The following is a 15,546-nucleotide window of genomic DNA, read 5'->3' as shown; positions in this document are numbered from 1 at the left end:
ACAAATGATCCCAATCTCAGCCCCAGAGCACAAACCCCGTGGGCTGGAGAGAGAAAAACAAGCAGGGTGGGACTGCAGGGGCTGAAGCTGGGATGGGACAATGAACTGCAAGGTGCAAATGGAGCAGAGCTGATCCCAGGGAGAGACCCCGTGCCCGGCCGTGCATTTTGGGGCCATTTTGGTTCATCTTGGGTGCAGCCCTGGCTGGGCTCTGGTGCTGCCCCAGGTGGGTGCATGGAGGAGATCCTTTGGATAAATCCCTGCTTTATTCTGGGACTCTGCCCAGCCTCTGCTTCAGCTCAGCCTGCACAAGGCATCAGATCTATAAAAGCAACTTGTAATTACAGAATTTTTTCAATGCTTATAGTTTGGTAGGTGGTGCTGTAAGATTTGGACATTTCATTGCAGATTTGACGTGAATGTTGGGGGTTTTGCTCTGTGCTTTTGATTGTTTTCCATGTGAATTTCTAAATCAGTCCAACAGAAGGATTTCCACAGGAATATTTTCTGGATCTGGTAGAACAATGCTTTAATTCAAGGAAATAGCTCTCAGAATCACTAACAGGATACATTAAACAAATAAATCACCCGGTGTCAGTTATTCCCTTGGCATTGTGAGGGATAAATATGTAAACATGTCCACACGATCCGTGAGCAACCACAGCTCCATTAGGGAAGGCAAAGGGTGAACGGCTCCCAGCCTGCACAGGGCCCTTTTCCATCAAGTTCTGGCAGGTCCTTTGTTGATAAACCTGTTTTACTCAACGTGCTCTGGGGTTTTAGAGTGATGCTAGGCACTGGGAGTAATTAACGTGGGGCAATATTCCTGCTAATGAACCTCATGTTGTGGGGCTGAAATAGCCATTTTCTAACACTGGTTAGTAATTAATGTGGGGTGATATTCCTGCTAATGAACCTTGTGTTGGAGAGGTGAAATAGCCATTTTCTTTTGGGGAATGGGAGGGATCTGTGGGACTTTTATCTGAGCCATGGCCATGTGAGTGCCTTGGTAAACCGCTCCGAGCACCCTTCTCCTCCTTCTCCTTCTCCTTCTCCTTCTCCTTCTCCTTCTCCTTCTCCTTCTCCTTCTCCTTCTCCTTCTCCTTCTCCTTCTCCTTCTCCTTCTCCTTCTCCTTCTCCTTCTCCTTCTCCTTCTCCTTCTCCTTCTCCTTCTCCTTCTTCTCATTTTCTCCTCTTTCTCCTTCTACTCTTTCTCCTTCCTCTCCCCATCTCTTTTCCATTTCCTTCTCCTTCCCTTTCTCCTCTCCCTCTCCTCTCTCCTCCCTTTTCCTGCCCTCTCCCCTGTCCCAGGAGTTAAGATCCCACAGTTCCCAGCTAAGCCCAGGTGGGATCAGCTGCTGGATCAGTTGGGATGGACTCTCCCCCAGAGGGCCCCTCTCCCACCTTCCCCCCACACGAGCTCTTAGTCATGAGCAGCCAAGGAGTGAGGAATGCAAATGAGGCCTTCAGTGACATTAATGAGCTCTATCAGCTCCCAAATAATCATCTGCCATCCATATGATCTGCTCCAGCATCTGCCTGCTCTCCCCAATCTTTTGTGTCATCTGCAGTAATGACAACAATTGGGATAATTTATCATAAACAGAGAATAATTAAAAGTGGGATGGTTTAAGGTCATGTGATGAGTGCAAACTCTGGGTTTGTGTCCTATGGCTTCACCTGGGAATTAGGGACATTTTGAAATTGTTTCCTTAATGTATCTTCCAGCTGGGGGTCTGGGACTGTGCTGTCAGACCTTTCCTACAGCAGGGTTTTCATGCAGCAGGATAAACATTTCCACCTGGCCATTCATGTCCACAAGGACTCCAAAATCCTCCTCTCGCCCAAGAGCCGTGCAGGAGGAGCTCAGGTTCCCAAATCTGCTCCCTCTTCACCCAATTCCCTGTCACTCCTGGAGGGAAGGAACCATTTCCCTGTAACACTGGATTTTCATCTTTGGGGGTTTATGAGTGTGTGTCTGCTTTAGGTTTTGTGGAATTTTATCAGCTTGTCCAACATTAGGGGAACATTTCACTGCCATGTTGTACCCCCTGGATTTGGGAATAAATCCCGCATCAAAACTTTTCCCGGGCAAAAAGGAGCAACTGCTCTTACTTATTTTCCTTTTAGAGGAACCAGATTTTATCCTGAGTCTAAATTGTTGAGGTAAGGTTTAGATATAGTGATAATATTTTATTAAATCAGTTGGAATCACTGGAAAATTACTTTGGTGACCTCGAGTTTCAGTTGTTGTTGCTTCAAAGGCAGCTGGATCTTGGGCTGGGAAGGACAGCCCCAAACACTGAAGAACTTTATAAATAGTCACAATTTATTGCAGCCAGGATGAAATGAAGAGTAAATAACTTGGAAGATGTCTTATGGCACTGTAAACATGTGGAACAGGAGGGATAGACTGAGTAAAGTTGGGAAAACTGCTGGAAGCTGCTTTTAACCTTCCATGTGAAAGTTCCTCTTGGAATTTTTGGCAGAGTCTATCAGAGTTTTTAAGGATTTTTTTTTTTAATCTTAAGCTCCACGTTCCCAAGGTTTACAAGGAAAGTTGTGATCCAATAGAAGGAATTCTTCTATTTCCTTGCAGAGGTAGAAATGGAGGCTTTTACCAGTACAGCAAGCCCACAATTTGGTCTTTAACAGTTAAGAAGAGCTGAGTTCGAAAGGATGTTGGCAAATATTTGTCTTCAACATTTCTTGTCCACCAGATTGGACAATCTGTTCACAACTCAATCCCACTGGGAATACTCCTCCTGGGTTATGGAAAGCTGAGGTTTTTGGCAATTGGAAAGGGAACTGCAACTGCTCCCCAAGTTTTTTAATTCACCTGCTTGGGATGTGGTGTTTTGGCCTTAAAACTTTTGTGGCTTTATGGCCTTTGCTCTTTCCTCCAGAAGAAGTCCTAATGCTTTTATTTATCAGGACTGGCTTGACAAGAGAGAATCATGAGGGAATCAGGAGAGAGAAAATAAAGCCCACTTGAAATTTTGGCATTTGGATCTCTTTTCAAAGTGTTTCCTGGCTCGGTTCATCTTCTGCGTCAAAGCCACCAATCCCTCCTGCTGGCTGGGGACTCTGCCCACCCTCCTGCCTGGCTGTGGCACTTGGGGACATGGTGGGGACACTTTGTGGGTGAAGAGAGGAACTCTGCAGCTGCAGATAATGTTGGCCTCGTGCTCAGATCCCTGCAGGCCCCGAGGGGCCGGAGCTCTGCTGGGAGAAGGATGGCACAGGTGGGGTTTGTGGGGAGCCAAGGGTGAGAGTTTGTGTCATTAACCCCCTTCCCATCTGTGACATGGATGAAGTGTGTGCTTGGCCTTACACTGAACTACTCCCAGAAAAGAGGATGCTCCCCAAAACCTTTCCAAGTATTCAAGAGTGAAAAAAGGCCTTAAGTCCATCTTGATGAGCAGCTCTCACCTTTCCCCCTGTACCCAGCACTGGTGAGGCCACACCTCAAATCCTGGGGTCACTTTTGAGCCTCCCATGACATGAAGGACATTGAGGGGCTGGAGCATGTCCAGGGCAGGGAATGGAGCTGGGGAAGGGTCTGGAGCAGCTGAGGGAGCCGGGAAGGGGCTCAGGCTGGAGCAAAGGAGGCTCAGGGGGCCCTTGTGGCTCTGCACAGCTCCTGCCAGGAGGGGACAGCCGGGGGGTCGGGCTGTGCTCCAGGGAACAGGGACAGGAGCAGAGGGAACGGCCCCAAGCTGGGCCAGGGGAGCTCAGGGTGGATATTTGGAAAAATTCTTTCCTGGAAAGGTTGTCCAGGCCTGGCATAGATGTCCAGGAGTCCCCATCCCTGGAGGGGTTTGGGGGTCTGGGTGTGGCACCTGGGGACATGGGTCAGTGGTGGCCTTGGCAGTGCTGGGAATGGTTGGACTGGATAGTCTGAGAGGGATTTTCCAGCCTAAACAATTGTGTGAGAAAAAGAGAGCACAGAAATGTCAGTAAGTGGGAGAAAGTCTCTAAAAAGGGGCTGCTAAGTCACCTCTGCAGTGAGAGATTCCGTGTGTTCCATCACCTTGCAGAGCTGGCAAAGGAACAGATGGCAAAACCTACCAAAAATGCAGTTTTTGCAGAATCCTGGCACTGGAAAGGTGCTGCATTTCAGGACATTGGAGCATTCCCAGTGCCAGAGGAGAAGCACGAGGCGAGGGCTCCTCTGTCCTCGGAGGGACTGGCAGCAGCTCAGGTCTTGTGAGGAAATGTCACCTCAGTTCCTGCTGGAGTGTCACCAGCCCCAGCCCTCCTGCACAAACACTGGGTAGGATTCAAAAACTGAAACTCCTGTTGTTCCTCACTTCCCTGTTCTGTGTCAGCAATGATTTCAGCCCAGCAAACATGACCAAAGCACCGCTGTCATTTATGGGTTTGGCTTATGCAACCCCCAAATATAAACTGAAATGTGAGATGGTTGAAGATGCGTCCTGAAGTGTTCCAGGAGCCCCGATCCCGAAATGGCAGCAGTGTTTCCAAAGTGCCCATGTGCCTCAGCTGTACCAGGAAGGTGATGGAAGTCAGCCACTGGCCGGGCTTTGGGACAGTTTCTGGCAGGGGGAGTTGCTCTGCTGATGTCAGTGGGACGCTCACGTTGGGTTCAGGGAAAGAACAACTCATGGAGCATCTAAACTTGTGTTTACTGTTTGTGGGAGTTGCTGTAGCAACAGCAGATACCACTCAGGGAGAGGATCCCAGGGCACTTCATCCCTGTCCTCTGCTCTGGAGCCAGGCTGGGAGAGCTGGGGGTGGCCAGCCTGGAGAGGAGAAGGCTCTTGAGAGCCCCTGCCAGGGCCTCAAGTGGCTCCAAGAGAGCTCGGGAGGGACAAGGGATGGAGGGACAGGACCCAGGGAATGGCTCCCACTGCTAGAGAATGGAATTAGATGGGATATTGGGAAGGAGTTGTCCCATGTGAGGCCCTGGAATGGATTTACTACAGAAGCTGTGGCTGCCCCTGGATCCTTTGAAGTGTCCAAGGCCAGGTTGAACGGGGTTGGAGCACTCTGAGGCAGTGGAGGGTGTCCCTGCCTGTGGGTGGAACTGGATGGGATTGAAGTTCCCACCCAACTCAAACCATTCTCTGGTATCCATGAATATTAAATATGAAGAAAGCCAGAAAATATTTGTTATTTTAAGATCTTTCCCACACAAGGTTTTTAGATTGGTAGAAGAGCAACTCCTAATGGATTCTATATCTGGCTGTTATTCTGGGGTAGCTGTGGATCTTAAAATATTTCACGGGGGACTTGGAGGGTATATTTTAATTTCACATGCTGGCTTTAAAAGCAAATTTAGCCTTAGGAGTGGGATTGTAGCCTCTGCCTTCACCAATTTATTTGTAAATATCCCCAAGTTCATCAGAGGGCGTTGGTGCAGTTGCACACAGCCAGGGAGGGCTGGTTTGATAAGAGTTGGGGTTTCCGGGGTGATGGGCTCAGGCTGCGTCACTCGGCGGCCTCGGGGACAGTTTTGAGTTTCTAAGAAGGGTTGAGCTGGGCCCTCTTCCTGCTGTGGGCCAGGACAGTGACTCTTCTTGACTGGCCCGTGTAATTCTGTGAAATGAGCGGGAAGGAGGTGCCTGTGACGTCCCTCCTGCCCCAGCAAAGGCAGCCAGTTCAGAAATGACTGCCCGCTGACCACGGAGCTCGAGGGCACACACCCAGCAGGCACCGCCTCACCAGGCTGCTTACTTGAGAAAATGAGTGAAAAAATAAAAGATTGGGATGAGTCAAAAGCCAAAACCACCCAGAGGAGCTGCACAGGGATGCAGGTGCTACATCTTGCTGGGTGCCATGGCCAGAGGGAGTTGTGGGCAGGCTGGCCAGCGTCAGGAAAAAATGCAAATTCTGAAAGAAAAATGTGAATGGTGCTTTTTAAAATCCACTTCTGCTCTGGAACAGCAGCAGAACTCACTGTTTTCCCCTTAAAATAATCCTTAGCAAGAGCTGTTTGCTGTTTGCTCTCACTTTATTATGCCTTTGCCATTGAAATGACTGGAGGTATCTTAGGTGGCCGTTTTCAAAATATCCGAGTTTAAGTCGAGAACCCATTGGCCTCTCAGGGGTTTCAGTGCAAAGGCTCAGGCAAGTGACAGTGTTCTACATGAGGAAAGCACGGAGGGATCCCTGCTGCTCCCAGGATTCCTTCAGGAAACCTCCCGGGGATGAAGCAGGGAGGCAGAAACTGAGGGAAGGAGGGTCCTGATGCGCCCTGCTAAAAATTCCGGAGAACATTGCGAATGTGTAAAATAGTCACTCTTTATTTAGCTCATCTTCTGAAACCCAAAAATAAATATAAAATACTTACAGCCAAACCCCCTAAGCCCTCAAGTTTCCTAATTCACCTTGATATCCCTAATATGTAATAGCTTTGCTTGTTTTAGGAGGTTTTTTTCCCCTTTTATTACATAAAAGATTACAGAGTAAAGGAATATCCTGAATATCAGCTCTGGGGAATGTGAGTCCTTCAATATCAAGAGCAGATTTCTGTCCTGGGTCCTGCCTTCTCTGATGGCTCTTTCTGAGGTGAAGCTTGGAAGTGAAGTGACAGTGGCAGCGGGTCCTGCAGACCTGGGCAAGGCTGGAAATCCCCCAAAAGGCTAAAATTAGGGTCTGGTGTCAGAGTCCCTGTGAACCTGTTCCTTCTCCTCCTCCAGGAATGCACACATGCTGTGGCTGTGCTTCCTGAGGAGTCTCAGAGCAGGAGAACACAGGAGTTGATTTAAACATGTGGGGTTTAGTTTGGCTGAGATGGGGTCTTACCTATTCCTAAACTTATTTTACCTGTGCTGGTTTTATCAATCCCAATGTTTTCTGCAACAAGTCGTTTGAGCCCTTCTGGGTCAACTAATTTACATGAAAAATTAGTTGAGAGGGAATGGGAGAAATTCCCTCAACGGCAATGGGAATTTCTCAGGAGAGAAAGGAAAATTCCCTGAGCTTTGTGTGATTTTGGCTATTTTCACCTGCTTTATGATTATCAGTCTTTGGAGCTCTGTAAGTACAGAAAAAAAACTATTAACTAACAATGCCACAAAGATTTGGATTCACCAAACCTTTCAAAGCTGTCTGTGCCAGGTTTATTGCTGGATTACCTTTGGCAGGGTTTATTTTCTGTTTATTCTCAATCTTTTAATGGAAGGTCCCTCTCCAGTGCTGCTTTATTGATGTGGTGAATGGCAGAGAGGATCTGTCCTTGGGAAGAGACACCAGCACGGGGTGCAGCTCCTTCCCCTGGGGACACTGGGACACGAGGGACACGAGGGACACGAGGGACACAAGGCAGGGAGGGCAGGGGGACAGGGCTGGAGCTCCAGCTCAGCTCCTGAGTGTGTCTGAGCAATCCTGCTCTGTGATGTCACTGGTACCTGCCGGTAGGAACGCTGAATCCATCAGCTCTGACAGATTTATGGGATGAGCATATGTTACCGGGATTATGAGAAGCAGTTACATTCATGGGGAGATTTTATGATTCACTGTATCCGCTTGTGGAAACCTTAACTTTTACCCCAGAGCTGCTGGGGAGCGCCGGGTCCTGCTGGCAGGGAGGGGCAGGAGAGCTCGGGGAGCAGGGAGCAGAGACGGTGGGTTTGGGGTGCAGGGCTTCCCGGGGAGCAGGGGGGCTGATGGGGACAAAGCCAGCAAAGCTGGGGGGCCAGGAGTGACAAGGAGCAGGGCCAGAAGTGGGGAATGGGACCAGGGTGGGGAATGGGACCAGGAGTGGGGAATGGGACCAGGGTGGGGAATGGGACCAGGAGTGGGGAATGGGACCAGGGTGGGGAATGGGACCAGGAGTGGGGAATGGGACCAGGAGTGGGGAATGGGACCAGACAGAGCTGGGGAGCAGAGCTGGTGGGCAGTGGGACTTGGTGGGGTTAAGGAGCAGGGTTGGAGGGGTTGGGGAGCAGAGCTGATGGATGTGGGGAGCAGAACTGCTGGGGAGCAGCAGCAGGCAGGGGTGGGCAGCAGGGATGTTGGGAGCAGAACTCTTGGGGTTCAGGGCTGATGGGATGCAGGGCTAATGGGGAGCAGGCTGTTGGGGAGGAGAACTCTTGGGGTTCAGGGCTGAGGGGATGCAGGGCTAATGGGGAGCAGGCTGTTGGGGAGGAGAACTCTTGGGGTTCAGGGCTGTGGGAGAGCAGGCTCTGCGTGCTGCGGGGAGCGGGGTGGCTCAGGAGCAGGAGCAGCATCCCGCGAGCGGCGGGGGAGGCCGATCCCCGCAGCAGCCGGGCCGGGGGGGCCGCGATGACGCTCCCCGAGCCACAGCCCTGCCCAGCCCTGCCCTGCCCGGGGGGCGCTCGGTTCCCCCGGGCGGCGGGGGCCGGGCCGGGGCGGGCCGGGGCGGGGGCCGGGGCCGGGGCCGGCGGCGGGCGGGGACTCGCTGGCGGCGGCCGGGACAGCGCAGCGGCGGCCGCGTGATGAGGGAGCGGAGCGGCACCTCCGGCAGCGCTGGCGGCGGCTCGGGCGGCCCCGCCATGGAGAGGCGGCCGCAGCGCCAGCCCGACTACATGTCCGTGTGCCTCTTCGCAGAGGAGCCCTACCAGAAGCTGGCCATGGAGACGCTGGAGGAGCTCGACTGGTGCCTGGATCAGCTGGAGACCATCCAAACCTACCGCTCCGTCAGCGAGATGGCATCCAACAAGGTGAGTCCACGTGCGGCACCGGGATGCGGAGCGGGGATGCGGGACGGGGATACGGAGAGAGGCGCGGGGCTTTGAGCCTGATCCCGACCCGTCCTGGCGTCTGTCCAGGACAGCAGCTCCGAGTTAGTTGCAGTGAAGGCAGTGCGCGTTCCCCGCGGAGACGCGTCCAGGGAGAACTCGCGGCGGGGGGCGTGGGGAGCGATCGGGACGGACCCGGGATGGATCGGGGAGAGCGATCCGGGATGGATCCGGGATGGATCGGGGAGAGCGATCCGGGATGGATACGGGATGGAGCGGGGAGAGCGATCCGGGATGGATCCGGGATGGATCGAGGAGAGCGATCCGGGATGGATACGGGATGGAGCGGGGAGAGCGGTCCGGGATGGATACGGGATGGATCGAGGAGAGCGATCCGGGATGGAGCGGGGAGAGCGGTCCGGGATGGATCCGGAATAGAGCGGGGAGAGCGATCCGGGATGGATACGGGATGGATCGAGGAGAGCGATCCGGGATATCGTGAAGAGAGATCCGGGATAGTCTGGGGGGCGCGATCCGGGGTATCGTGGAGAGCCCTGTCGCTGCCGCAGGCTCATTTCCGAAAATTAAAGAGATTTCAATTAGCGCCGGTCCCTTGGAGCCGATATGAGCAGGAACACACTGCAAACGCCCGCATTTAGCAAATCACCACGCCAGAAGTCAATTAACTTCATTGCTTAATAATAATAACGGCGAACTGTAAACATTGTGGGTCCGGTATTTTACGGCTGTTTTGGCTTTCGGTGACGCTTTAATTTTATTTTAATGCGTTGGGCTGGCAGCACTTGTCAGCACAGGGTGAGGGTGGCCAGGCAGGGGTGGTGACAGGGCATCAGCTCCGGGGGCTGCTGCTCCGCGGAGCTTTCCTGGGAGCCAAAGGGGAGTTGTGAGTTTCTCTGCACAGAATAAAGTGCTGAAGTAAAGCGAGAAAAGTCCGTGGTGTTTAAAGTCAGGGAAGCAGGAGGAGAGCAGAGTACCACGAGTAGCCTGACAGGCAGCAGATAGCAAAACGCGACTTCTGAGCAACTTTTGGGAGCTGGTGCTCCAGCATCTCCCGGAGCCCGCCCGTCCCTCGCGGCTCTCCCCGCCCCGGGGCCCGAGGCTGCAGGGAGCCGGGCACAGCCCCGGGCACAGCCCCGGGCACAGCCCCGGCCAGCCTGGCGGCTCCCGGCCCGCGCCTGCCCCTTCCAGGGCTCCCAGACAGCGCTTCCAGCCCCGCCGTGCCCGCTGCAGTTGTCACACACACAAATTCCCAACCCAGCGCCCGTCACATCCACGTCCTTGCCCAGTTGCCATGGTTTTAAACCCAGTTCTGCACCACCCCGATGTTATTGGTTTGTTTTGTTTTTACTTTTTTTTCCTAATTGGAAATGACTGCAATCAGAAACTGAATTTATGGGAAAAAGTTGAGCAAAGAAATCCCGTGTTGTTTCAGCTTCTTCTTCTGGTAGTGATTACCACGATGTGCAGTGGCAAAGGAAGCAGTAAATGTTTTATAGTCTGAGCTTTCAAGAAAGAAATATTATTTTATTCGTTTGAGTTTGTGTTGAGGGAACCCTGGATGAAAGTTGAGGAGGGTTCAGGCTGCACCTCTGGTGTGAACACGGTGCCCTTCAATTTGAGGTTACTTTTTTTTTTTTTTTTTTTTTTTTGCTGACTGACAAATCTGGCCTCGTGAAGGTGAAACTGAATTGCTTTTTTAGCACTTCAAAGTTGCGATTACTCGGGGTGCAGATGGCTTGCAGCTGGCTCGAGAAAAACTTCCTGAAACTTTGTTCTTTCATAACCCGTTTCTGAAATGTCTGCACTTTTTTGGTCAACTTCCAGTTTCACAGTTTTCAGCTGTGAAAGAGAAGCATAAAATGGCCTCACACCTCGCCTGGCTTTGCTGCGGAGCTGTAAATATTGTCACAAATCACGGCGCCGTTCGGGTTGGAAAGTTTTATTTCTATGCCTGACGATTCGGGGGATTCGTGGCTTTTTGGGGGTTTGGTGGCAGCCAGCGTGCGGAGTGTGGCAGTGCTGGGTCGCTCCTGCATCTTCGGGAGGAGGCTGCAGCCGCCCTTCCCCGCTCCGAGCATCCCGTCCCAGCGCCAGCTCCGCTCCGAGGCATCTCCATTTGTCACCGGTAAATAGCAAAGCCGGCAGATGTTTTGAAAACAGGATGCTTGGGCTGCGCATTATTAAAGAAAAAACGGAAAGAGAAACAGTCTAGATAGGAAGAAAGCAAATCGGCTCGGCATGCTCCCAAGCGCAGCAGCAGAATAAACACTGACCTATCTTCCTGACCTCCGCTCTCGCCAGTTCCTGGCCCCGCGCCACCCCAGCCAAACTACGTCATTTGAGCCTGATAGTAGGCATGGCACAGCTGTTGCAAGTGTGACTCGAATTTCCTGTCTCCTTCCTGACAGACGTAGTTTAGAAAATCCAGAGTTGCAACAACAGCGCCGAGAGGCAGAGAGGGAGGCTCTCGGCATCCGTGCGCGCAGGGGGATTCTCAGGAGCGCTGCGGCAAAAAAAAAGGAGGCAGCGGAGGGGGAAGAGCCATGCGGGACGGCAGCCGGGCTCTGAGCTGATGGGGTTCGGAAGGCAGCGCTCAAAACATGTGCGTATTCCTCGTTAAACCGGGAGTTAACGCCAGGAGGAGCGAGGGAATGAGCGGCTGAGCTTGCGGGGCTGCGCTGGCAGCGGGAGCCCGGGGACCCTGCAGTGCCACCCGCAGGGATCCCGCGGGAAGCTGGCAGAGAGGGAACGCTGCTCCCCCTGATGCTGGCACCGATGCATTTCCAGCGCAGACCAGCCCGGGCTCTCTGCAGAACTAACCGTGCACAGCCCTCTTATCTTTCTAGTTTAGAGGAAAAAAAAAAAACCTGCAAAAATACCTGTTCGCTGCTGCCATGAAGGGAGTTTATTTTCCTAACACTGAATTTCCTAACATCCTTTGTGGGGAGCTGATAGGGCCCTGCAGCTTTGCACTGACACAAAATAACCTGGAAGGAGCTCTGCAGGCACTCAGTGCTGCTTGAGAGACCCAACCACCCTTATTTACATGATTCCTGCATATATACTCAATTTTTCCTGCATTTATCACCATGTCCAGCTTCCAGCTGCTGTGTCAGAAGGGTTTGTGAGTCAGTGATGATAAAAAAGGGGCTGTTTTCTGTCCTGGCATTAGGCAGCTGTCCTTAGCCTCACTTTGCTGCAGATGGGACCTGCTCTAGTCCCTAATTTGGGATCTGGGGCAGGATGTGCTCAGTGCATCCCCTGGATCATCAGAAGGAGCAGTTTTTTTCCCAGCTGAAATGCTGGCCTTACCAGCTCCAGGTTTTTATGGGGCCACCACCTCATAAAATGGAGGGATGGAGAGCGTGGATTGTTCCTGCAGAGCTGCCTGTCCGTGCAGGGCGCAGCCCAAACGGAGATACTGCACGGACCTGAGCTGCACCTCTGCCTCTCCTTAATTAGACCAGGCTTTTTCAGAGCTTTCTGCAGCCCATGGAGTCCAGAGAACAGAATTTCTGCTCTCTGGGGGTATTCTGAGTTTAAATAGACAGAGTGTGAGTGGTGTCCTCTCACGACTTTGCAAACTCCCTTGCCTCTGCCCAAACTGTTACTTGGAGGTCTCTTCCTTGCAAATCCCTAAACTCTGTTATTGCAGCTCTTAAAGATGTTTCTGTTATTCCCAAGTGCTGGATAACTCAAGCCTTGTCCAGCTAGCGGCCCGGGACAGCAACACAACTGCTCCGTGTTCCTCTCTCGCTTGCGAGCCGCAAGATAAACACAACCGATCTCGTTTTGCTCGGATTTCAAAGGGCATTTCGGGCAGAAAAGCGGAGCAAGGCCGCACCTCGCTTTCGGGAGAGGGTGGCTAAATAAACATCTGGCCACGAATGTAAACTGCCGGGGCCGCGCTGGAGGTCGCGGCCGAGTGCCAGCGGTGGATGTGCCGGGCTGCACAGCGTCCCCTCCCCGCGGCCGGCCCGGCAGCCCCCAGCCCTGTCCCCTTCCTACGTGATGTTTCCCTTAAGTGGTGCCGAGCTGTTTAGTCTTCCCCTGGCTTTGCGCTGGAACTTCCTTTGTTTAATCGCCGCACAAAGAGAGGTTTGTTCGCTGCGGCAGCCGGCGGAACAAAGACACTTCCACGTCTCCTGTTTTTCCGAGGCGGGATGAATCACTGAGCCCCGCGCGGTGCCGGTGTTCCCGGCCGTCCCGGGGGAAGCGGCGGCCGGAGCGCCCGGCCGGGCTGGCGGGGCCGCGCTGGCCGCGCTCCCGCAGCGCCGCTCCCGCAGCGCCCCGCGCACTCCGCGCCGCTTTGACGTCGCTCTTTAACCCTTCCCTGGCCGGCCAGCCGCCGCTGCCGAGCAGGACCCCGCGCCGGCGGCATGCTGCAGGAGGTAGGGGCTGTTTCTGGCTGGGTTTGGGGTATTCCCCCCAGCCGGGGGTGGTCTCACGGGTTTTGTCCGTGTCGGGATGTCCTTGCGCTAGAGGACAGCGCGCCGCGTTCCTCCGGCGCTGCGGGAGCGGGGTTTGCAGCACGGGCGCTCGGAGGGGTGAGCAGGAGGTGCCGGGGAAAGCTGCTGGATCAGGAGGGAACTGCGCTGGGTGCTGGCCCTGACCCAGGCTGGAATCCCCTCGGGATTTGGGGAGCCGGGTCCCAGTCAGCCCCTGTGTGTCAGTCTCATCACCATCAGAAAAGGACTTTAGGGTGGCTGTCTCTGCGTCCTCCTCTCGGGCTTATTGAGATCGAAATGTTGGAAAGCTGCAGCCTTGGCTGTGGGATGTGTGGGGATTGGGAGACAGAGTCACCATCCTGGATACCCTCCTGGAGCAAAGGGATTTGGAGTGCTGGATGCTTTCCCATCTTTTGGGATGTTGTGGAAAATGTGTGGGGAAAGCCCATCCAAGGGGGATCCCTTGGCCACTGCTGGTGCAGAGATCAAGGCGTTGGCAGTAGGATTTTGGCTCAAATCCTGCTCCCCAAGAGCCTTTTGGGGAGCTGTCACCCATCCTCCCGGCCCCAGCGGTGCCAGGGCCTTCCGGGGTGTCCTTTACCCAGTCCTGGTGTTCCTGGGAAGTGATGGGGTTTTATAAGTTCAGCATTCTCAGACTTTTACGTTATAACACATCAGGGTGGGGCTTAAATAAATAATAGCTCAAAGGCAGGTTCAAAATGAATCATGAGCTGAGGGCAGCACTGAGAGTGACTAAATGTGGGGAGCAGGGTCCTGTCTGGAGTGAAGGATGCTGGTGACATCCCAGAGGAGCAGCATCACTCGGGATGAGTGAGAAGGCTGAGAGGGATTTCAGGGCAGTGCTAATCCTCATCCTGGTTTGGAGTGGTTTTGTGGACAGCCTGACTCCAAACTCCTCGTTTTCTCCCCAGTTGTGTTCCATGGGGCTTATCCAAATATTTGATTGAAGTGAAATGAATTGAAAGATGTCGAGTTATCAAAGGCAGGAGAAGTTGTGGAGATGGTTTGGGATGGAGATTCACCCTCAGAGCCCTGAGAGGGAGAGATTCCCCCGATTAAAGCCTGGCTTAAAGCAAACAAACCAGAAGTGCCTCACCTTGCTGCTGGTTTAGCACAGCTGGGCCAACAGCAGCAAAAGGATTCTGAGGAGCATTTGCCTATCTCTATGTGAGAAGGAGTTTTCATTTAATTTTATCTCCATTAATTAGTGCCTTCTGTATGGGTCTGAAGCTTGCATTAGGCTCATTTTCATTTTGGCAGGACCGGCTGCCACATTTTTGGGGGGATGCTGAGCTACACCAACTTCTTCCCTGGATTTTCAGTGCCCTCTTCCCAGGACTCCCTCTTTATCCCGTGTTTTCTGAAGAAAACAAACTTCTGTTGATTCAACGTTGCCAGATTTTTTTTTTTTCCAACACAGGCATTTTGGAAAAGTCTTCTCAGGGCACAAAGTTATTTGAATTTTCCAAAGCCTGTTCTCCTACTCAGGTAAAACCCCAGCTGGATTTGCCTAAATGATGACTGCAGAGCTTGATTCAGATTTAAATTAAATTTAAATTGCTGCTTCATGCGATTAGCAAAATCCCATGTTTAATTGCATTGCTCTCTTGTTCAATGACAAATGCTCTGGTAGTTGTTTTTTTTGGGGGTGTTTTCTCTGATTGAGGACATAATCCAGGCTATCCCACCCCAGATTCCCAGGGTCTCCTGGCTCCCAGAGGAGCAGGGCTGGCTCTGTGAGCCAGGGGAGGCTCTCTGGTTTGTGGCTCTCCTGACGCAGTCGCTCGGCTTCCTCTGGCACCCGGGCCCTGCTGTGGTTTGCAAGGGTGTGACTGACACAAGATTTGGGGCTGAGATCTGCAGCTCCTGCAGCACTCTCTGCTCTCGGGGCCACAGATGTTGTCAGGGCTTTCTTTAATCGCCCTGGTGTCAGCAGACGAGCTGCTGGAGGTCTGTGCTGCAGCTTCTCAGCAGCTCCCCTTCCTCCTCAGTCTCCTTTTGCTCTCCACACATCCAGCGTTGTTCTAGCTGGTAAAAGGCTAAAAATGACACTGCAGAGCCAGTGTTTGGGGCTGCTTCTGCTTTTGTTTACTCACCTCTCCCTAGAGGGAAGAATAAGAGCAGTGCTGGGATGAGAAATTGATGTGGGTACTGACCATGCAGCTCTGGGAAAGGTGGGACAGGTCTGGGGAGTCATCCCTGGCCTGGGACGTGCCTTTTGTGTGCTTCTTCCTCCCAGCAGAGCCATTTGTGTTATAAAATGCACCTTTCAGTGGGGGAGAGAGAGGAAATCCACACAAAACCCAACCAGATGAGCTGTACACTCCAGATGAGCTGCCAAAAGAATTGGCTAGGAGAGATCTGTTCTGGATATTGGGAAAGCATTT

General features: G+C 52.8%; 1 protein-coding gene across 3 annotated transcripts in view; it reads left to right on the top strand.

Moving 5' to 3' along the window:
• PDE4B (phosphodiesterase 4B) overlaps window positions 1–15,546 on the top strand; it is an 85,718-nt gene that overhangs the window by 49,919 nt on the left and 20,253 nt on the right. For 2 of the 3 annotated variants that reach the window (XM_084211040.1, XM_084211039.1), the window contains one exon: window positions 8,539–8,651. In XM_084211040.1, the coding sequence (XP_084067166.1) occupies window positions 8,539–8,651 (113 nt within the window). Of the gene's footprint in view, window positions 1–8,538; window positions 8,652–11,113; window positions 11,293–15,546 lie in introns of those variants that run through there. The other variant, XM_084211041.1, reaches the window with a different exon arrangement.

Source organism: Fringilla coelebs, assembly GCF_963513975.1.
Source record: "Fringilla coelebs genome assembly, chromosome: 9".
Lineage (NCBI taxonomy): Eukaryota > Metazoa > Chordata > Aves > Passeriformes > Fringillidae > Fringilla > Fringilla coelebs.
This window is presented reverse-complemented; position numbering and strand designations above follow the sequence as displayed.